At 39.7% G+C, this 24,409-nt stretch overlaps 1 protein-coding gene across 3 annotated transcripts in view; it reads left to right on the forward strand.

Moving 5' to 3' along the window:
* KCNQ5 (potassium voltage-gated channel subfamily Q member 5) overlaps positions 1-24,409 on the forward strand; it is a 563,081-nt gene that overhangs the window by 463,739 nt on the left and 74,933 nt on the right. For 2 of the 3 annotated variants that reach the window (XM_066604505.1, XM_066604514.1), the window contains exons 8-9: positions 13,424-13,518; positions 18,085-18,111. In XM_066604505.1, the coding sequence (XP_066460602.1) occupies positions 13,424-13,518; positions 18,085-18,111 (122 nt within the window). The remainder of the gene's footprint in view (positions 1-13,423; positions 13,519-18,084; positions 18,112-24,409) is intronic. The other variant, XM_066604523.1, reaches the window with a different exon arrangement.

A 24,409-nucleotide genomic window follows, 5' to 3' on the forward strand; every position in this document is an offset into this window, starting at 1 on the left:
CTTCTTTCATATGAGCGCATTTTGGCCGGCATTTTCACGGGCGGCCAATATACGCTTCCATCTGGAAGCACTGGCCCACAAGTTTAACGTTTGTGCGCCCGTTCACACGGCAAAGGGTCTTGTGCATATGCATTTCCCCTCCATCGCAGGCTCACCTCTCGTCTCCCCCCCCCCCCGCTCGCTCTTTGCAATGGGAGGGGCCTTGGGTGTGGGACCAAGTGCCGGCCCACCACGCTGCTAAACGCCCTCCCACCTACGGCCGCTGCCATGGGCTCTCATAGGAGCCCATGCAGCGGCAGACATATTCCGGCCCACAAGATAGTTCCAGGACTATCTTTTGGGCCTTGTCGGGTGCTTTTATGTCTCAGTAATACACCCATGGGATCTGATGCATTGGAATCCAATGTATCAGATCACGGCGCATATTAGCCGGCCGTGGAAAAAGCTGGTCAATATGCGCTCGTGTGAAAGAAGCCTAATGCAGCATTTCCAATAATATTATATTTGCAAAATTGTTAACCCCCTCACCCCAATTGCAAATTAGATTTATTTGCCAAATGTACCAATTTTAGGCAGGTTTTTTTTGTCGTATAAACAAGAACAATTTAAATAGCTCAACACAACTAATATAATAAGTGGTTTCTCCAAATTCTACACCAAATACATCTTTAAATGACTACTGTGGTCTCAATTATTCAACCCCTTCATGACAAGTGACCTAAGGATGTAAGACAGCCACCCTTTTTTTGTTATGACTTGTTGCTAACGTGATTCATATCTAGATATCCACTTCTAACAGTGTTCCTGAGGAATCTTAGTCCATTCCTCATGGGCGATGGCCTCCATTTCAATAATCTTGAGGCCTGCATGCTGTAATTGCCTTATTCATATCCCACCAAAGATTTTTTATAGGGCTCAAGTCGGGTGACTTTCTCTGAATCCAAGTCTTAGTGGACTTTGAAGAATACTGGGGGTTATTGAACTGTGGGAAGGTCCAATGATGTTGTCCAAGCTACAACTTTCTCTCAGAAGGCATGATTTTTCTCCTAGAATTTTCCAATGTTTAATTGAATCCATCCAGCTCTCCACATGCTGCAGGTTTGCAGGCCTCACTGAAGGCAGTTTTTTTCCAGCATATGCTTCATTCTTCTTGCTCCAGGCACAGAACTGATCCATAGGTCTGAAAGTTTACATATTGTTTCACTGCTTCACAGAACAGTCTCCAAACTTCTGTGACTGATTCAAATGGTTTTGAGAATATTGGAGCTGACTTTTCTTGTGCTTTCTGGTCAGTAGAGGTGTGAGTATTGTAGTTTGGGAATGAAGACCTTCAGCATTTAGTAAACCCTTTACTGTGCAAACGGAAACCTTAGTGCCTTCTGCCACCAAATCTTGCTGCAATCGCTCAAGGGTTTTTGAATCTGGTGTTGGCTGTTGATAACTTCCTCTTTCTTTCAATTCCAAGTAGTGTAACCAATATTCCTTTAACTTTGAACTTATGGACTATGCTTCCACCTGTTTCTCTAGTAGCATACAGTGCCTTTGCTATGCTTTTTTATTTGTTTTCCTTGGTTGTGCTGCAAAGCAATGATCTCTTTTCTTGACATAGGGCCTTTTACACAGGCCAACAAATTGTTCAGATTCTAGTGATCAGCAAAAATCTGAACGATTGTCACAGTGTAAAAGCATGCAAAGACTGAATCAGGGATGATAATTCATTTGTCGGTCAGTTTATACATTTCTAAAAAACAGGTGACAAACCGTCCCGTGTAAACAACTGCCTGTTTACCGTGAGTGGAGATTGGTAGGCCTAAACAATCCCTGGCTCACTCTGCCTTCATTCACCTGAGCAATAATCGTTCTTGTATAAAAACACAGGATCGATAATCGCTGGGATGACTTGTCGGGCATCTTCAACAGATCATCCAATGTACAAAGACCATTAGAAGTATGCCTAGCATGCAATTAAACATCACACTCAACTAAGCCCAAAGGCCCATTTACACACACAGACATCTTTCAAAAGATTGAAAGATCAGTGATTGTTTTGCATAAAGTACTAATAGGCACTAATTGCTATTAGTACTTTATCAGCTTCATTTGCATGCAAATGAGCATCTGGGAGCTGTTACAGAACTCAACAGGAGGTTTGAGCTCTGTAATTAGCTCCATTGTTCAGCCAGGGGCTCCCCGTGAAGAATTCAGAGCCATGGACAGCAGACACAGTGTGTGGACCGCTTATCAACTGCTTATCAACTGTTCTGCTGGTGGGCTAAGAACAATGTCATCAGCTGTAATCAACTCTTCGCGGGCAGAACACAGAGTGTGGTCTTTCATATCAGCTGTTCTGCTGAATGACAGTTTTCATGCAGAACTAAAAAAAAAACATTGTTCGGCCAAACAGTGTAAGATGGACACATTTGACACAACAATTATCGGTCAAAAGACAGCTTTTGAGCAATAATCATTGTGTCTAAATGGGCCTTTAGCCAGTCCAGGTAATTGATGATTTTTTTCTCAAGTACACCTGATGCAACTAATACAGCCTTTGATTACTTGCATCAGGTGAGCTTGAGACAAAAGCTAATTTGCAGATGTATGCTCTTATGTGTGACTCTGTTCAGGGGGGTTGAATAATTCTGAAACTGCAGACGTCATTAAAAGTGGCATTCTGTGTTGAATTTGGAAAAAACACTTATATTAGTTGTGTTGAGCTATTTGAATTGTTCTAGTTTGATTGGCTTTGGCAAACTGATAGTTTGTAAATTTGCCCAATAAACCTAATATGTAATGGGGGTTGAATAATTTTGATTACAACTGTATTTTCGCAACTTACCATTTTGAGCAATACTTATACAATAATGCATTTTATGTTGTAGTTGAGTAGTTCAATCACTTAGTTCAAACATATCCTGCATAGTCAAATGTAGATAGACAACCAAGCATCACATCAATATGTGTTTGTAGAAAATCTCATCATAAAACCGCAGGCTTTACAATGGATTTAGTTCACAATTTGCTCCAATCTTTTGACTGTTCACTAGACTTTATTACATGACTCAACCATAAGAGCGCTGGTGATGGCAAAGCTTGATTGCAATTCATTCCAAAGGTGTTTGAGAAAGTTGAGGTCACTTTATGCAACTTGGTTTACAAATTAGAAGATTGCCACGATAATACAATAAAGAGCTTTCCAGAACTGCTGCCACAAAGTTGAATGCAGAATTTCACTGTATATTGCAGCATTATGCTCTTCAATCACTGAAAAAGGGGCCTAGCCCAAACAACAATAAATATCCCCTCGCCATTTTCCTCCTCCAAACTTTATAGTTGTCATTGGAGTGCCAGATTACGATGACTTATGGGAACCTGAGTTCAATTCATAAGTGCTTTACACCAAACCAGCTAGCACTTTCAGCTGTATTTCCTAATCTCAGGATTGTGTGTGGCTGCTTGTCCATTGACAAAAATCCAGGAAAACATAGACAAATAGTTTATGTACATACATTGCTTCTGGGGTAAATTAGTGTGTGAGGGGAAGATGGGAGGGGGAGGGGGGTGTAGACCAAAAACAGTCATTTTAAGCTTCAGAATTAATACAATATGAGTTCGCATTGACTGCTGCTTCACAATTGAGTAGAATTGGCTTCTTAATTTTTGACTTCATAATAACAGCATCTACCATTGACCAGGTTCCTAGACTGGTTTCATGGTGCTTTACTATCCAGTGTAAAAGACTGACAGGGACAGAAAGTCTCAATAGGCAAGTTCTTAGCAGCACAGACCTTACAAACTCAAATGAGTGAGGCTTGACAAAGACCCTTATCAGGTCGAAATGTTATGCATTCTATTTGTTGCAGAAGAATAAAGGTGTTGGATTAGAATCTTACACATACATGCTGCCTCCCTTTTCTCTATATTTTGGAGGGTCGGAAAGTATATGAGATCAAAGAGCTGTCTGTTTCACATATTCACTACTGGTGCTCACCAGATTATGTCCTGGTTTCTATCCCCATGGATGGAATTCTCTACAGGGAGGACAGAAACAAAAATAGAACTAGCACTGGTTTTACAAATAGCAATGTGAAACCAACCAAACTGTTTGGAGAGGAAGCTTGACATGACAATATCACATTGAATGTTATTTTGCTTTATAATAGAATCTTTTCCGCTGCTGTTTTTTATCTATGCTTTATGTTCATACCTGTGATGTGATGCTCCTAAAAGCAATGGTTGATCCATCAAAACAAAGGTGTTGATTATACATTTGACAATTCAGTATATGTATTTAAAAATATATATTTCAGCCAATCTCATTTACTTGGCTAACTAGACAACAAAATATAGTTGTCTAGATACAAGTTATAGTTATATTGCTCTTAGAGCAAGTTTACACACTCTTTTTTAGTAAAAGGTAGCTCTTCAAACAACCACCCTCAAGCAATAAAAAGAAAATTGACCATTTTAGAAGGCAATCCTGCCAATATGCAGATAGGGAGAGATGATAAACTGACTGATTGAAATTGCCCTGAAATTCTCATTTATCGCCTATGTACATATATTCAATATATTTTAGTTTTACCAAATGGCTTAATTATAGCTTTATTCCAGTTAAATTACAACATTACGTTGATCTCTGCAGGATATCAATGTAGAAAGAGATGAAACATTATTAAATAAATATCTATTATTTTTTTTATACAGATAACATTTTTAGATTTTTCATAGCTGCTGCTGCATAAACAAGAAGTTTCATATGACCTTTTTGCTGGAGTGTCCTAACGACTCATTAAAGTACTTCCTTGAAATACCTGCACTCTACAAGCTAATTTTCTGTGCAGGGAAAATAAAACATTATTCAGTGTCCACTGAAAACAATGCCATTAACTTACGTATTTCAAAGGAAACCACTAGCCACCCCAGAACAGAGAGCTGTGTTAACCCTTTGCCATCCAATTTTGGATTTAGGGTTGTCTAGGGGGCTTTCTCTTTCTGCCATTATACAATGGCACCATCTGCTGGCTGGAGCCAGTACTGTTGTATGGGACATGCTGGAGAGGCCCCTGACAACAAAGCAGCCAGTAATATACAGTAAGAATAACCTGCCGGACGTCTTCCGACATTGGAATTGTACAGCCTTCAAATCAGAATGTCTTCAGGTTCAGAAAGTGGATTGGAAAGGGTTAAAGGATGAGAGTCATCAGTATTTGTACAGTTATCTTGCATCTTTTATTTTTAATAAAAAGCATGATGTGAACTGTTTAATATTAAATCTATAGCATCAGGATAGGAGCTCAATGGCTTTATATTAGGTCTATTTGCCAAATTAGTTATTTGCAAAAACTAATCAAACAAGAAAAAATGTAAATTTTTCAACAAAACTAACAGGACAAGTGGCTTCTCCAATTTCAACATAAAATTCCATTTTTAATTACTTAGAATTATTCAACCCCTACATGACAAGTGTCTTTAGTACTTAGAGCACTCTTGCTGTTATATCTGCTTTGAAATCCCGCCAAAGATTTTCTATGGGGTTCAAGCCAGGCAAGTGTGAGGGCTGATCATGAATCTCCCAGGACTACTTCTGAAACTTAGCTTTGGTGGACTTTGAGGTATGCTTGGGATACCTTTTGAAACATTCAATGACACCCAAGCTTCAGCTTCCTCACAGAATACATGGTGTTGTCTCCTAGGATCTCATGATACCTGATTAAATCCATCATCTTGCCCTCCCCATGGTGCAGGTTTCCAGTGGCAGAGGAAACAAAGCAGTGCCAGATCATGACTGAGCCACAAACATGCTTCACTGTAGACAGAGTTTTCTTTGCAGCATATGCTTCATTCTTCCTCCCTCAGAAAATATCCATATGCCTGAAAATTTCCTATTTTGTTTCATGGCTTCACGGAACAGAATACCAAAATGTATATCCCTTATTTATATGGTTTAGAATATATTGGAGCTGTTTTTACTTGTGCTTTTGGTTCAGTAGACATGTATGTCTTTGAGTTTGCATGAAGACATTTAGTTTTTAGTATAACTTTTAGGCCTCCTTTCCACGAACGGATTTACGCCGCGTAAATTCGCGGCAAAAATCCGCTGCGTTGCCCCATGCTATTAGGTTCTATTGAACCTAATAGCACAATGCTCACGATGCGGAATTTCGCACCGTGAAATCTCCCGTCCTCACCCGCAGCATGTTCTATTTGCCGCGGGTGTACGCGCTGACGGCTTCCATTGCAGTCAATGGAAGCCGTCCGTTCACGCTATCTCCCGCTGTAACTAGCGGAAGATAGCGTAAAAAAACGCTTTCCCGCCTACCGCCGCCGCGTCATATGACGCGTCCGGCGCGTCACGTGACACGGCCGGCCGCGTCATGTGACGCGGTGGGCGTGTCACATGACGCGACGGCGGTGGGCGGGGAAGCGTCTTCACGCTATCTTCCTCTGGTAAGTATGGGGTCTCTGGGGGGCGCCGTGACGGGCTTCACTGCGGAATATTACGCGGCGGAGCCCGTCACGCTCATGTGAAGCCGGCCTTACTGTCCAAACAAAAACCTCAGTGCTTGCTACCACCAAATCCTACTGCAGGTCTTTTGCAGTCACTGAAGAGTTTTTGTCCCTCTTCCTCCTGAGGAATCTAGTGGCAGCTGGTAATAACTTTTTCTCTCTGCCACGGCCAGGTAGTGTAGTCAGTTTTCTTTAACTTTGGAACTATGGTCTATGAACTGTATCTCTAGGAACATTCAGTGACTTTGCTATGTCTTTGTATCCTTTTCCTTGTTTGTGCAAGGCTATGGTATTTTCTCTTAACTTTTTGGACCATTCTCTTCACTTAGCCATATTTCTAACATGCAATCAAATGTCACGTTCCACCATGTGCTAGCCAGTGCAAGTATTTGTTTTAACTAAAGCAAATGGAAAGATGGAACAATACCTCTGCAGCTCCACCTAATGGAAGGCAGCATCCTTGCAAGTCATTGTCAGACTTTTTAGACAAGCCTTATAACAAAGACTGGGAATTGAAATCCAAGCCAGAATAACCAAGCTTCCATATTTGCATATTTTTCAGAGGAGCATAGATGGCCTTATAAGTCTCCTCAGACACTTTCCAGGTGCTCTCCTTAAGGAGAAACGATACTCTTCCTTAACTCAGGCACACCTGATGTAACTAATGAACCCCTTGATTAGTAGGTATCAGCTGTGCTTGAGACAACACCTGATTTGCAGATGTGTTGTTGTATGAGAGATTTCATTCAGAGGGTTGAATAATTCTGAGAGTGAGAATTTAAAACACATTTTTGTTGTAGTTTTTAATTGCGGATGTATTGTTAAAAGTCAAATGTTTTTGAAAACCAACTTGCTTTTTTTAAATGTGGTTTTTAATTAAATTAAACAAACGCGATCTGTGAACACTGTTTTAACCCCTTGAGTGGCAGGTTTCCTACCACCCTGTCGTGCCCACCAGGGCAGGTTTTTAAAAATGGTCTAATCATTGAATTTCAACTAGTTTTGCAGTTGCGTCTCAAGAGCCATAACTTTTTCATTTTTCCATTGACATGGCCATATAAGGGCTTGTTTTTTGCGGGACAAGTTGTGATTTTTTAAACAGGGGGGAGGAAAAAAAGAAATGGGGAAAAAAGAAAAAAAGGGGCCATGTCATTAAGGGGTTAAATAATGTATTAACTTCCTTCTCTCGGTCATTACGACGCACACGGATACCACATGTGTGATTGTATTTTTGATTTTTTACAAAGTAAAGGGAGACAAGTGTTTTTTTTATTTTTTTAATAATTTTTTTACTTTTTTTTTTTTTAATTTTTAAAAAAAAAAATTTTTTCTCCCTTTAGGGGACTTCCACAGGGACCCATCAGGACCCCTGATCACATTCCGGGGGTCCGATGGTGACAGCCCTTTACATGCTGCAGTGACAACCCTTTACATGCTGCAGTCACATAGACTGCCGCATGTAAAGGGTTAACACAGCAGAGATCGGAGGTTTTCTCTGATCTCTGCTGTAAGAGCAGGTACCTAGCTGTCCTCTCACAGCCAAGCACCAAGCTCTCCCTGCCACAGAGACCATCGGCTTGCTTCTGACAAGCCGATGGTCTCTATGGCAACTTGTAAACAAAGCAGGACATTGCCGACATGTCGGCAATATCTTCTGCTGGTTTTTCAAAGCCCTTGCACTGCTCTGAGTGGGTCTGTGCAGGCAGAGCACACTGTCACAGCTTGTGGCATTGTGCTCTGCAGCTCCCATAGTGATACATAGCCCGGAAATCTTCCGGGCTATGTTGCTATGAGCAGTGGAGCTCGTCCCCGGAAATTTTCCGGGTGTGCCACTCAAGGGGTTAAAAGGAACATTTGCTGTTTAATTTGCAGAAACCACTTGTAAAGGCCCATTTACACGCAAAGATGATGGCTCAAAATTTGTTCAAAAGATAAGGAGAATTATAGTTTTAACGATCGTTTTGCATTAGCTATTAATGGGCACTAATGCCCATTAGCAGCTTATTACCTTCATTTACATGTACATGAGCCTCCGAGAGATGAATGAAGAGAACACCAGGTGGTTTGTTGTCTGCATGCAGCTCCTTTGTTCTGCGGTGGGGCTGCAAGCTGAATACAATGTAATCAGCGCTCCCATGGAGAACACAGCTTGCGGTCCCTGCTATTAGCCCTCCGTCCGAATGATGGATTTTATGCTCACCTAAAAATTGAGGCCAAAAAGTAAACGATAGTAGCATTTAAAAGCAACGATTATGGCTCAAAAGACATTGTTTGAGCTTATTTTCAGCAGTAATAATTGCGTGTAAATGGGCTTTATACTAATTGTGTTTAGCTATTTAAATTGTTTTTGTTTGATTGTGTTTTTCAAAGTTTGTGACTTTGTCAAATAAACCTAATTTGCAATGGTAACTGAATAAGCTTAACTGCAACTGTTAACTATGCTTATTGGCACATACAAACCTGCTGTAACCACATTTTCTGCCAAATTGATTACTTATTCCAATATACCGTTTCCTGCACAAGTCTCTAGATACAGTGAATGTAGTCTTTTAAAAGTACATTGAAAAAGAACAGCCAAAAGAGTCTGAGAGCGTAAAAGTCTTTTTCATATCTGAAAAATGATTACTTTCAGAATTTTTCCACAATAATGGTTTTACTTTCATATATATATATATATATATATATATATATATATATATATATATATATATATATATACCGGTATATATATATATGAAAGTAAAACCATTATTGTGGAAAAATTCTGAAAGTATATATGTATATTTACGTATATATATTTTTATATATATACACATCAAAAATATAAATATATATATATATATATTTATATTTTTGATGTGTATATATATAAAAATATATATACGTAAATATACATATATATATATGAAAATAAAACCATTTTTGTGGAAAATTTCTAAAATGATTCTATTCATCTCCCATTAGTTGGATTATATAGGAGTTTGATTACAATAGGCTAGTTATTGTCTCCAGTGCTTCACTAAATATTAAAGAACAGTTCCACTTGGGGAACATTTGTTTCTGCAGTTTAATTTGATTGCTGTCAGTGAATGTACATTTTTTCAAAGCTTGAAAGCATTTCTAGATTCTGTTCAGCTAACCCAGCTGCAGGACTCTTCACAATAAGGAGCCTCAATACACTTAAGAAGTCACCTGTTTAGACATGACAAATTCTCAGTTTCTGGACTTGAGCAACGTGTTTCCATTCATTGACAAAAACAGATCATAACTCTTTGCTTGAAGCAAAGTGGATTATATATATGATTTTTTTCATTATACCATGAACAATGCTGCATAAAAAATAGTGTAAAAGAAAGCACTTTATAGGCATGATTTCTTTGGCAAGGTAAAATACACAGATATTATAATGCTGATGCACTCATCTGATGGGTTGTCGTAAAGGCTTAACGCTTATCAGTGCTTATTAAATATTGTTCTTAGACTGTGGACACAGTGGGCTTAAACTGGATCCATATTTAGTGAAACATTCATACTGAACAGCAAATTTGATCTTTAGCAACACTGCTATCAGAGAATTCGTCAGAAAGTTATTTTTCTTTAATCTACTACTAAAATCCATCCTGAAACGCACCAGCTCCGTGAGAGATTAGGCTTCATGCTTCCCACAGCCGTTTATGGAGATTGGAGGAGTAGAAGGAAACAGCTACAGAGTTAGGGCTCTTTCACACAGGCGTCAGCATTTTTATGTTCGCCTGCCAGTGCTGTAAAAACGCATTAACGGGTGCACAAAGCTAACGTATTTGCGCCTGTTCAGATGCCCCAGGCCTGGCTCTATGCTGAGCCCACAATGCTGTTGGTTTGGGGGGAGACAGTTTAGCTCTGCTAAGCTGTCTCCTCCCCATTCCCTCCCCCTCGCCGGCTCTCAGCAATAGGAGGAGGGAGGACGGGGGCAGGAGCTAGTGTGCTAAGCTCCTGGCCCTCTCCTCCCCTTTTTGGCAGCCAGCAACGGGAGGGGGTGCAACGGGCGGGAGCTTAGCAGCTAACTCCACCCATGTCCTGCCCCCTCCCATTGCAAACAGCTGGCAAGGGGCAGAGAGGAGGAGGGAAGGGGTGGGAGTTTAGCAGTCACGCTGCTAAACTCTCTCCCACTCTTTTCTCCGGCAGCTGTCATAGGACATAGGAGCCCATGCAGCAGCTGTATTCCATCCAGAAAGACAGTTCTAGGACTATCTTTCCTGGCTGGCGTCAAAGCGTCCGGCCCTATATTGGCCGGCCAGTCTATCATCAAGACATTAAAAAAAATCCCTATTAAAATTTCTGTATAGGAGTAGTTCACAACTCATGGCTTGCAAACTGTTTAGCTTAGTAGGTGGTTTATGTTACAGGCACAGAAAAAAATACATTTTTCTCTCAATAATTGCGTACTAGGAACAGGGGGAGCATCAATAGTTACGTTATAACACACATTATTTAAGATGCGAACAACACCATTCTGGACTTTTAGTACATCAAAGTCTTTAAACGTATTTTCGAGATTTTTAATTATTAATCTACTGCCCAATGAAGATCTAGTATTAAAAGAAGCCCTAACCAATAAAATGCTGTCTGCTGCAATAATTTTGATCATAGTCGACACTGCGCAAAAAACAGTCAAAAGCTCATTAAATTGGCTGTGGCTAAAGCTCATACATGACTAAATAGTCACATGACATTATCATGGGATGACATCACCCATAAGCTCTCACAATAAATGCACATCTGTACATGGACATCATAAGATCCTATGGATGAGACAGTCATGAGATACTGTTGTGTGACCACCTATAGTTAACAACACTAAGATCACCTATTATTTTCATAAGGCTGTATGGTTTAACCATTTGGTACACACAGTGGTGCAGATTTACTAATATTGTCTAATAGTTAGGCCAGATTTACACGCCCAATAGTGTGTTGCGCCCGAAATTATCGGGCGCAACTTGCATTGCACAGCACGCAGACAGGCCATCTGTATCCTGTGTGATGTGCAAGACACCGCACATTGGAAGTCTTATTCTCGTGTGTGAATCACATGAAAATAGGACCTGCTTAAGTCTTTCCGTCTTGGACTATTGTTGCCAGTGGAAAAATGCCTGTGTAAATTACCTCATTGGAAGCAATGGGTTAATACAGTGTGTGAGTTCTGTGTCGTGCAGAACTTGCATGATTTTCTCGACCATCTAAATACGGCAAGCTTCGACTAGGCAGTCTTAAAATGCACAAAATGTATCACAGTGGCTTATGCTAGAAGATAAATCTGGAGTATTTTAAGACTGTCTAGTCTAACTATATACAACCTATAAATTGGTTTAATGTATGCCAAAAATTGTGGCACGATTTTTGATGCACAATGCCACTTTCAGGTTATGCCTCCTTTTCACAAACCCATGCCTCTTTGTCAGACGCATTGTAAAAAGTGTCCTAAAGTGTCTAAAAACACATCGTAAATGTGGGGCAAGCCATGTAAGCCAGTTTTCTGGTGCAATTTCTGCAAGAAAACTGGCAAATTTTCAATAGTAAATCTTCCCCAATTTATCAAATGTCTGGCTACGTCTGGTACGCCCATTGAATTGAATGGAGCTGGGGTGCGCATGCGTGCCTACGGCGCCTTTCTTTCCGGGACCTTTGCCAACCCTGTCTTTCATGATTGGTAGGGATCCCAGTGGTCAAACCCCCACCAATCAGATGGTTATCTCTAGAGTTGAGCGAACATACTTTGTTGAGCTTGATGCTCGATCGAGTATTAGCGTACTCGATGGTGCTCGTTACTTGAACAAGCATCAAGCTTTGTTCAGCCCTGCCCCAGTTTTTGGCTCCTCCCTGCTACGATGTGCCTGTTTTGGCCCCTCCCCACCACGACGCAGCGTGCGTCATTTGCAAATTTTTTGTCTGGCAGGCAGGGGGGAGAAAGAGAGAGAGAGAGACAGACGAACCTAGGGGGAAAAAAAGAAAGCTCGGCACCCGGCGTCCCACATACAAAAATGCTTGAGTCTCCCATTGTAGTCAATAGGGTTCGTTACTCGAGTAGAGCTCTCGAATTTTACGAAAAGCTCAACTCGAATAACGCGGACCCGAGCATTTGGGTGCTCGCTCATCTCTAGTTATCTCCTATCCTATGGACAGAGAATAACTTTATTTTGTTGGACAACCCCTTTAACCTTCCATTTTTTTGGTTCTTTCTTGCATATAAAAAAATTCAGATTCTGCTAGAGTTTTATTATTGTATATCTGCAACTACAAATAACCACTTTTATATCAAGCAAATAAAATAGACATCACATTAAATTGTCCAGACATAGATAAAGATATAGGTCATATATTTGCGAATTCATTTCTCACTAAGATGAAGACTGTAAAATGTGTTGCCCATCACTTTTCTTATCATACACCGTGTTACTAAATAAAGTGGCACAGTAAATAATACAAGTCTCTGGGTATTGAAAATTAGAATCTCTTTGAGAATAACCCTAGTAATTCTCATCCAGCAGAAACGTCAGTCAGGTGTTGCCTACCTATCTCTAAACACAATTTAGATAACCAATCAGGCAATGCAGTTGGTGTGAGCGAAATATTAATATTCCTTACCGGAATTGGTTCTTCCTTTATTTCATGTTTTGTTGGTTCCCTTGTGCTTCTTATTTTTTCCTCATACCAGGCTACGTGGCGGTTTTATTCTACTGATTCCAGTCGAACATACCTGACAGCCACCTGGCGATATTATGAAAGTATTCTTCCACCTCTCAGGCATGTATCAATGCTATGAATGATGAATAAAGCCATGACTTGTACTGGTTTACTAATCTGCTTTTCAATTTTGTTTTATCCCCTGCTCCCTTCTGCCTTGTTTTCCTTTTTTTATTATATATCCTGCACGTAGTGTGTATGGCGTAGTTATGCGGCTGATGAGAAATCGGTTTCCATTGCTACCTGGAAGCCTCATTTGAAGGCCTTGCATACCTGCAGCCCTACAAAGTAGGTACAAATATGGCAGCTGGTGTTGTTTGTGATGTCTGTTTAACCTATAGAACACTAGTATTTATGTTGGTTTGTCTCTTGACTTTTTTCTTCATGGCAATCCTAAATTATAATGTATGTTAATAAATAATAAACCAAACTATAATCTCCAGGCTCCAAATTAAAATCCCATTTTAAGAGATATCATGAAAAGAATATTTGCCTTATTATTGCACAGCAGATAGTATTGTTAGTTGCTCTATCACTTTTTGTGTTAAAGAGTTATTCGAAGAGCCAATGAAAATATTGCTATTCTAATGACATTGATCAGTGATAACGGTGAGTTTTCATGTATGCTCAGAGTTAAACACTAAACTTAATAGCTGCTATGTAATGGTACATGTCTGACCACAAATGTCTTCCTCCCGTGATAACAGCTGATGAGCCAGGAACTGGAGACACTGGACCCATAACAATCAGTTGCTTGCCAGGCTGGCTGCCATTTCAGAAGAGGTGGTCATCTTCATGATGACAAACCCTTTATAATATCCTGTCATGTTGAACATATTGACTGATCTGCAGGCAGCATGTTATAGGGCAGAAGAATCATACAATGGTAGAGTTGGAAGGGACCTGCAGGGTCATCTGGTCCAACACCCTGCTCCAGTGCAGGATTCACTTAATCATCCCAGACAGATATTTGTCCAGCCTTTGTTTGAAGACTTTCATTGAAGGTTAACTCACCACCTCCTGTGGCAACCTGTTCCACTCATTGATCATCCTCACTGTCGGAAAGTTTTCTCTAATGTCCAATCTGTGTCTCCTCCCTTTCAATTTTCATCCTATTGCTTCTAGTCTTTCCTTGTGCAAGGAAAAACCAGAAGCAATGAGATGAAACTGAAAGGAATAAAGGATTCTGTATAACTGTTATTTATTTTAAATCCCAGCAGCCTCTGGGCTTATGAGTCCAGGAGGTTGTGTCACTAAATGATGGACAATCTTTGAATCTGCATACAGAGATTGCTGCCAATCATTCATTAGGGCTAACCACTGCACTGAAACTCAGAGCGAGCACAGATTTTAATCTATACATTACAAAAAAATGAAAAAATGTACAACACACTAAATTTAAAATCTATGTACACTGTTGAGCAAACCTTTAAATACTTTATTTGTCTTGTACTAATTTTAAGTTTTGCTTTTTATGATGTTTTTATTTCTACACATTTTCTTGAATTTTGCCATTTTCCTGTTACCAGAAAAGAGCATTGTGCCCAAATGGCACTTGCACAGTTAGGTCACATGACTGACAGCATGATACAAGATACACTGCTGTCCATTTTCAGGGCCAGCCGTCAGAATTCTGAAAGCAACTATGTATATGATTAACAAAAATATGAAATAACTCAAAATTGGCACAAATATGGTAAAGCATTCAAGGGGTTTTCCTACTACAGTAAGAGAGCAGATGGATACTCTCAATAATCGATTAAGGTACCTACCATAAATACAAGAAAGGTCTCCGCCATATGGTCAGGAAGCAGAAAAAATACAACATTAGAACTGCATCATTCCTGAGATGTATTTCACAATTTTGGGTAGGAGTGAGGATTTTTAGTATCTGCTCATTTATCTGTGTTTGTGGAATTGGAAATACTAATAATAATGTATAACACCAAAAACCCAAGGCTGCAGCGAAGTCACATTTCAGCAGACAAATCTATTATTTTCCAACATCATCATTATTAATAATAGTATGATAATTATGACATGCATTATTATACTATCCACTTCAACATATCAAACATGTGCTATGGAGAATTAATAATTTCTGTGTTAGATATGCATTATAAATTTAATCTCTCGCTATGACTGCATTGACCTTTATTCAATAACGGAAAGACAGCAACCTATTTTTGTCACAGCTTTCTCTGCCAGACACAAATCCAAGTCTTTTATGTTGGTAATTCAAACTGATTTGATTAACTATTTGGCAGGATCTGCACAGATGCTGCACATTGCACATACCTTTCCACATGACCAGTTTGTTGAGCCATCTAAAGACAGGATGTGGCCATGTGCAAATATTCTGTGGGTTTCGATTGTGCTTTTGATTTAATGGACTAGAATTAGAGGTCTACATAGAGTACATCAGTCCCATCGAAAGTCAAAATGGGACTCTAACTTGAACTGAAGCATCTTTCTTCATGGACTACCAATATGTTGCGTCCACCAAGGCTGAATAAACCTCTTTACAACCTTACAGCACTGAAAATATAGTAACTTGTTCACTAGCATAATCGAACAGGAAGGGTCTTCGAGAATATAGTGCAGTACAGAATAGGGATAACTTGCCGACTAATGGGGGTCTCACCGCTAAGACAACTGCTGATCTAGAAAGGGACTCCCGTGTCTCTGCAGTCTCATTGAAAGTGAACGGTGCACTAGTGCGACCAGCGCTCCATTTAGTCTCCTCCTTACTGTGGGAGGTGCAGTAACCATGAAGGACAAGACCATAGGACCACCGTTCTCAAATTTGGTGTGGGTCTCAGCAGTGCAAATGTTGTACAACTCATTAAAAAAAAAAATATATATATATATATATATATATATATATGTTCCATAAATCCCTTTTGTTGGTTTTCAATAATGGCCTTTTTAAAATCAAAATCTAAAAGAATTGCTGTTTTCAGGAGAAAACACAATCAGCATTACACTGTTAACGCTTAGTGCGTACACTGAGGTTAGCTTTTAGGTTGGACTCACACAAAGCTTTTATAGGTATTTCATTCTTTGGGGCAGTATTTTGCAGGTATTTTTTCACGCAAGATCTCAATATTCAGATATTTGCTTTTATTTCATATGATAATAGGACGTTCTCAAGACACAATGGGGCACATTTACTAATACTATTCAAATGTTAAATAGTGTAAACTAGGATACAGTCTTATAATGCACTAGATTCATCATGACAAATCATGCTGGATGGTAAATCTGCTTAATATTAACACTGTCTAGTCTAACTTTATAACACCTATTGGTTGGCTTAGTTTACATAAAAAATTGCATCAAACTTTTGGAGAAAATTGTCAAAATTTGGTGCAATTTTTGATACAATTTATGACCCCATTTCACAAAGTCATTCCCCTTTTCGGACTCGTCAGAAAAAATGGTCAAAAGTATCTAAGACACATAGTAAATGTGGTACAAAGTATGTAAGACAGTCTTCTGATGAAATTTGTAGCATAAAACTATGGCATTTTCGACAGTAAATCGACCCTAATATCTCTATTATTTTGGCATCTTTTTGCCTTTTGTTCACTTTCAAACCTTTATGGTAGTTTTTATGAAATCTCAGCATGAGCTTGGTATTTTTTCACCCACAGACCGTTATTTTAACATAACATACCAAGAACTGCATCATCATGCCATGTATCTGCAGCAATGCTAAATGTATCACATGTAACTGCTTTGGGTGAGAGTGCTCTTAAAAGCCTCACACATAACCATCTTATGGATCTGTGTGGTACAGAGTCATGATAGAGTGCTCATTGCCTTCTATGGGCCCATAACGTACCTCTTTGGCTTGCTACCTTAATCGGGCACTAAAATCCCCCAAAACATTAAAGAAGCCCTCCAGGGTTTTTTTAATTGTGGGGAAATCCATCACCGCATCAGTGACCTCTGCTGTGAATAATCCAGCTCTGTAGCGCTTCCTCTCCAGGCTGTATAATCTGCACTTTTCTTCCAGGCTCCAGGTCACATGACCAGCACTCAGACTCTGCTCTGTGCCCTGCAGTTAATGTTTCAGCTTTATGTCAACTGCCATAAAGAAAAACTGTCTGTCTTGCCCATAGTAACTAATCACAAAGCAGCTTTCATTTTGAAGCGCAGAACAGGAAGTAAAAGCTGCTTTATGATAATTCCTAAATTTCTAGTAGGAATAACAAGGGAATGGTACAACACAGAGATCCAAGCAAAAATGTTCCAGAATTGTAATATTATGGGAAATACAATTTTGGTCAAAATAGACACGTCTTCTTTACTTTGGAGCCTAGTGATATTAGGTTTTTGGAAAGTACTTCTCCAGCACTGTAAAGAATGATTGTTGGACAAATGTTATTATATGGTTATATAACCTGCTTTAAAAAAAGACTATAATTGCAATAAAAGCAAAAGATATAAACCACATACACTTATTTTCCAAATTTTTCCATTTTTCTATGGGAGACAACTATTAATTGACTTTAATCTACTTCATCACTGCAATTACTTTTATTAAAGGTCTAGTGCTGTCTGTAAAGTATGTGTCAGCCATGCATTTGCCTCACTGAGTGCTTTGCCAGTCTGCTGTGATATGTACTGAGCATGCTGCATGAGGACTGTGGGAAATATTGGTGATGTTTTTTTTGCTTCCGAGCTTTGTTACTGCTGTTTAAACTACTGCATATTGTATGTTGTGTGTCCCATAATCAATAATAATCGCATTTTCTATTTTCTTATGCATTGTTTATATAACAATATTAATACAGATTGCTTAATTACATTGTTTTTCATTCTTTTTTCATTAACTAATACATGAAGGAAAGAACAAGGAGAGACATCTGGAAGGTTTGTATGAAAATGATTTTTTTTCTCAAATGAGTGCACACACACATATACATAGTATGTAAACCGTCTATATGTATATATACAATATATCACACTTTATAAGAATTATGTACATATGAAATATAGATAGAAAGGTCCTGTTTAAATATTAGCATATGTCACAGGTATAACTTTGTAACTTGATCCCAAAATCCCATTCTTGATACAGAAGTTTGGATTCCAAATCTGAAAGCATGCCTTTTTGGCTGAGTCTATGCAGTGACTTAAAATCACATGCAAGTTGAACTTGCAATAGGTTCAATCTATGGGGGAAAAAGCTGCATTTTACTTAGTAAGAATTGGAAAATTTCCAACATGGTCGCATTAGGCTATTTTCTCTATAAAAAGATGATAATAGAATTTGTATTGGAACCGTAATTTCCAGGTGTTGTATGTGAATTTTAGGTTTCTTTGGATCCTTAGTCTTGTCTCTGGAATCATTAAATAACTGAATATATTACATGATGCAAGCATTCAACATAAGTAAATCAACAGTCAGCATACATAGAAATGTTTAAGTAATTTGAGAGATAATCACAAAAGCTTCAGCTATAAGTTATTAAGGATGTCAAAAGATAACTTTCTATTCTAAAAAGTAAAAACTTTGTTTTAGTACACTGAAAACTTATATACAGTATGCTTGGTCAGTCAAAATGTAGCATTATGTTTAACATATATATATTCATCTTTGATTAATTTATCAGAATATAGCTGAGAATTATATAAATAGAAAAGTTTTAAAATATTGTGTAATTATTGATTTTAACATTAACATTCCAATAATAAAAATTTGGGGCTGCAGAGTGCTGTTTTATCACAGTCTGTGATTAGACTTTGTGGAACAGCAAAAAGGGCCTGGTTAGAGCCTGGCTGACACACCCGTAATTTGCTATGGTGCAACCCTCGAGAGACAAGCACGAGGTACACAGCAGGTACGCTATGACAATGTGTACAAGCTGCGTGGCGCCAATTGCCATGCACTATCTTGGCATGTGTGTATGCGTAATATGTGCCAAGATAGAACATTCTGAGAATTTTTTTATCATGTATATTTTGCGTAATTCAGAGGCACAATGTAAAGCTCCATTTAGACTGGACGATGCCCGACACTCGTCCCTGTGTGTCCTCGCTCCCGTGCTATTATTATACGGGAGCTAGTAGCACTGGCTTGCTCACAGAGTGGCCAGCAGAGGGCGGGGAGGCTGCAGAAGATTTCTCTACTTGCTCTCCCTCGCCCCTCTCCATTGACTTAACATAGCGGCCATTCAATACTGAACAGCTGCTTTTTATACTGAACATTCATCGTTCAGCTCATCGTCCATTGTTTATGCAGCATAAACGATGGATGATGAGCTGATCGCTTATTGTTCAGTGTAAATAGTGGCCGTTCATTATTGAACTGCCACTATGTTATGTCAATGGAGAGGGGCGAGGGAGCGAAAAGGGAGAAATCTCCTGCAACCTCCCCGTCCTCTGCTGGCTGCTCTGTGAGCAAGCCAGCGTTACTAGCGCCCGTGCAACAGCATGGTAGCGTGTGTATGCGGGGACGAGTGTCGGGCATCGTTTGCCCGACATTCGTTCCATCTAAATGGGCCTTAACACAAAAGGACAGAAGATTTTAAAGTAAATTCAGTGACCAGAGATTTAACAATGTATTTAGATGTTCTGATAACACAGTGCATTTCCCTAAGGCTATGTTCACATCTGCTTTAGAGATTCCATTTTTCTGTTGCGTTATGGGAACAGGAAATGGAAATCCTCTAGCAGAATGGATCTGTCCAAACCAAAGGGCGCTGAATGGACCCGTTTACTTATAATGGGGATTTGTTCAGTTTCTATTCAGCTGTCCGGCAATTTGACTTGCATTCAGGGCTTTTTTGTCCAGCATTTCATGCCAGATCTACGATACAACTTCCTAATGAAGGTTCATAACGCAGATGTGAGCGTAGCCTAACTTACTTGGCTGAAAGAGATCAACAGAACAGAGACCCATTAACCAATGACTCAAAATGTTGATCCACTTATCTATTTGCTTTTTTGTGTGTGAGTTTTATGGAGTCTGTTTTGCAATGTCATATGACATTTGTTTACTATGTTGCAGTTTAAATTGGAAAAGATGTGGTCATTTTGGTTTGAATTCGCAGCTTACATATTACGCCATTGTGGCAGTGGCAGATGTGACATTTTAAGAATGATCTCTCTACAACTGAGGTCTACCCATAATCACATCATTTTGGCTAGATGAAAATCAAAAGTGGTGAAAAGGACAAAAAATGTTTTTGTTTTAACTACGTAAGGTGCAAGTAAAATATACAAGTTTTCATAAGTGCTGCGGAACAAGTTGGCACCACACAAATAAAGATTATTGTTATCTTTCAGATGTGGCAAAAAATGTATGTATGGCTGTTGATGCATGTGGACCGCTGTTATATATCCAGGGTTTACTCTCTTAAAGCTCCTACTCAGGACTGTAACAATATCTTTCACAGAATGTAAAAGTACCCACTAGTTAACTGGTCTGTCTGGTGACAGATTCTTTGTGATTGCACTCCACATGAAGTATCACAAAAACAGTTATCTGTGGTCATAAGGATACAGGGGCTTTCCAGACAATTTTTATTAATGACTTTGGTTCAGGATTGGTTATCAATAGTTGATTTGCTGGAGTCCACTGCTCGGAACCCCGACGATCAGCTGTTTGGGTACCCGCTGTTATTGCCAAAACACAGGGTATGGAGTGGAGGCAGGTAGCGCTGGCCGCTGTGTAGTGGTTATCTCTGGCAATTGTATGCATAGCTGTCAATTAGAGATGAGCGAACGTACTCGGTAAGGCCGATTTCGCAATCGAGCACCGCAATTTTCGAGTACTTCACTACTCGGGTGAAAAGATTCAGGGGTCGTCGGAGGGCGGGGCGTGGCGTGGTGGAGCGGGGGGTAGCAGCGCGGAACAGGGGGGAGCTCTCTCTCTCTCCCTCTCCCCCCCACTCCCCTCTGCAATGGAGCACTTAAAGTGACCATGCACATTTGATGAATGTAAGGAGCTAGATGGATCTGGCTGCTGGATTTCAACCTGGCCTGATTCTATTGTTCTCAAGGAAGTTTCTGGTAGTGGCCTGCTTCCCTTTCTCCATTCAGAGCACATGCATGTGTACTGAAGGACTGGGAGGAATAGCTGTCAGCTGATCGAGCATTCAGTCAACAGCTATCTGACATGTATAGCTAGCTTTAATCTACAGTATAAATGAATGATTAGAAGTAAGAGTACTGTCTCAAGGGTGGAATCGCTGGAAACATTTTGCTATGCAATATCCAGAATAATTCTGAAGGAAACCTGCGATGGCCAAATCCGTACCTAAGGGCTTATTTATATGAGCGTATATCGGTCAGGTTTTCACGCCCAGCCAACATACCCTTCCATCTAAACATTTCCCCCCTTCCCTCCCACTCACTTGATCTCTGCCTCTCTCCTCCACTCCGAGCGGTTTGCAATTGGAGTAGATGGGACAGGGGCGGAGCTAAGCTCCCGCCCCATCCCGCCCCTTGTCCATAGCCAGCAATGGATTGTAGGAGAGATGCAGACAGTTGGTGAGGAGGAGGGAAGGGAGAACTGCTTAGATGGAAGTGTATATCAGCCGGGCGTGAAAACCCGACCGATATACTCTTGTGTAAATAAGCCCTAAAGGATACAGATTTGACTGTTTTTAATTGTGAAACAGCTGCAGAATTTAACGCCATGTATTTCAAGGGTTGAATTCCCCAGCATAAATAGACATGCTGCTGACTTAGAATCCGCAATGTTTTTTAAATTTCCATTCCATGTGAAGCAGATTTCTGAAAACCCCTCCACATGGCTTTTATGGTAAATACTGTGGAATTTCTACAGCAATTCCACTACTGGAAATTCTGCAGAGTTTACTGCCTATGTGCAGGCAACCTCAACAAAAGATAAAATTGTTCACTCTGTCGGTCAATTAGCAGCATTTTCTGCAGTCCACTGAGCAGTAGAGATGAGCGAACTTACTCGTTTAGGGTGTTTTTGCACTCGAGTAACTGAGTAACTGACTACTTGGACGAAAAGATTCGGGGGGCACCGGGGGGCGACATGGTGGAGTGGGGGATAGCAGTGGGGAAAACAGGGAGGAGCTCTCTCTCCCCCCCCCACCCACTCCCCTCTGCAACCCCCCGCTCACCCCCGGCGCCCCCCGAATCTTTTCGCCCGAGCAGTCGGTTACTCAGAAAAAGCGGTGCTCGAGTGCAAAAACACCTTAAATGAGTACGTTCGCTCATCTCTACTGAGCAGTCTTTTAGAAATCCTGCACAGGTTATTCTCCTGCTGATATGTTCTATTTTAAGCAAAGAAGGTACCAAGGGGTGGAGCTTAAAAACTTTTTGTTGTACTGCAGGCAGGCCAGAGGGGAGAGTCTTCCCTGTGAAGACTAATGGGGCGGTATGTTTTAGCACTAAGATAAAGAACTGAATGTAAAGTCTAAAATAAGTCTAGTTGCAGCTACATTAAGATATGAAAATTTGATAGGCTTACCTAATAAGCAAGAAAGTATATTACTCAATCAATATTCTCTTCCTTTTTATTGCAACTAGATTTTCTTAATTAGTCTTTTAGGATTTAGAAAAATTAAGAAGTTAATATGATTGTTTTTGTACAGGTTTTTCTACTTTGGGGGTTCTTTCACACGAACGTAGTAAATACGCAGCATATTACATGCCTATTTTTATGCTCATAATTCACAGTGAATAGAGCATGTTCTGCCTCTTGGTCCATATCACACACCAAAATGGGCTTGCATAAATACACAGAAACCTGCATATTCACTGCGTATTTATGCATAAAATTAATGGTATTTTGTGCCTTTTTATGCACATAAATACTCAGCGTATTTACATGTTCAAAAAAATTGGATTTTGACAGAAACGTGCAAGGCATCGGCGTATTTCAGTCCGTGAATATGCTGTGCATTCACGGACTGAAATACACGATATGCCCGTGAGAAAGAGACCTTAGAGTTCAGCTGACCATGAGATTTTTTTAAAAGGGTTTCCAACTACTAAGAATATTTGCTTACACATAAAATAACATGAAATAGACTTTTTAATATAATTATCTTTACACTTAAGCTATATATTCAGAGATACCATAACACTCCACACTAATGTTCTTAATGGTATTATAAAGTCCTCTAGCATGACATGCAGTTTACACCCATTGTAAGGTCAATGATTATCATCTGCTCCCACAAACTTCACGTTGGATACCCACTTAATTGTAAAATTGAATGACCTGAAAGAGGTTTTTTGGAGCCATGTTGTATTTCAGTTTTGGCAGAATCGATTATAGAATAAAATAAAGAAGTTGTTTACCCATATACCACTATTGTGATTTTTCCCACTTGCTGCTTTGCAGAGCTGCAGTAGCAAGTGTATTGTGATGTGTTGGCCTTGTGATCAAATGTCCATGCAGTCATGTGACACAGTTTATCCGCCAGCTGTAAAACTGTGCATGCACATACAACACAGGCAATAAACAAGTTTGTAAGATTTAATGGATAATGTGGTGATGTGATGTTACACGGCAGAGCACACATATTGCTTACATGCAGAGGCGTAACTTGAAGCTCCTGGGTCCCGATGCAAAACTTGTAACAGGGCCCCCAACTATAATGCTTTACTCATAGTACTGGGTTCTCTATATGGAGAAGAGAGGCCTTATGGGCCTCCTAAGGCTTCTGGGTCAGGGTGCAACCACATCCCCTGCATCCTCTATAGTTACGCCCCTGCTTACATGACTTGGCACCATTGTAAGGTCTTCCATTTATATTTTCTCTTCTGCTCAGATCCAAAACTGCATGCATACATCTAGTGTAAAGCAAATAGAGGGCACTGAATACTGATGCTGACTATATGGGTAAATAATAAAATTCTAACAAAAATGTCAATGAACACCCCTATACCTTACATTATAAAAACATTTTACATAAGAGTTTGACACTTTTGTGTATGTGAGATTTTGTGCTAACCTTTTACACATCTAGAATCAGAATACAGGAGGAATTATAGCAGCGAGGCTGGTGATCCCAGAGATAATTTGGTCTGACCATTGTGATCAATACTCATACTGTCGTGTAGATAATGACAGAGAGTGTTTCTAAATGATCCTGCTCAGTAAAATCTAAATTGTTGGGCACTGTGGATTATTATTGATTGCAGTTAGTTTTTATCATGAAATCTTGGTATGTGTTATATA

The sequence above is a fragment of the Eleutherodactylus coqui genome, chromosome 1 (genome assembly GCF_035609145.1).
Source record: "Eleutherodactylus coqui strain aEleCoq1 chromosome 1, aEleCoq1.hap1, whole genome shotgun sequence".
Lineage (NCBI taxonomy): Eukaryota > Metazoa > Chordata > Amphibia > Anura > Eleutherodactylidae > Eleutherodactylus > Eleutherodactylus coqui.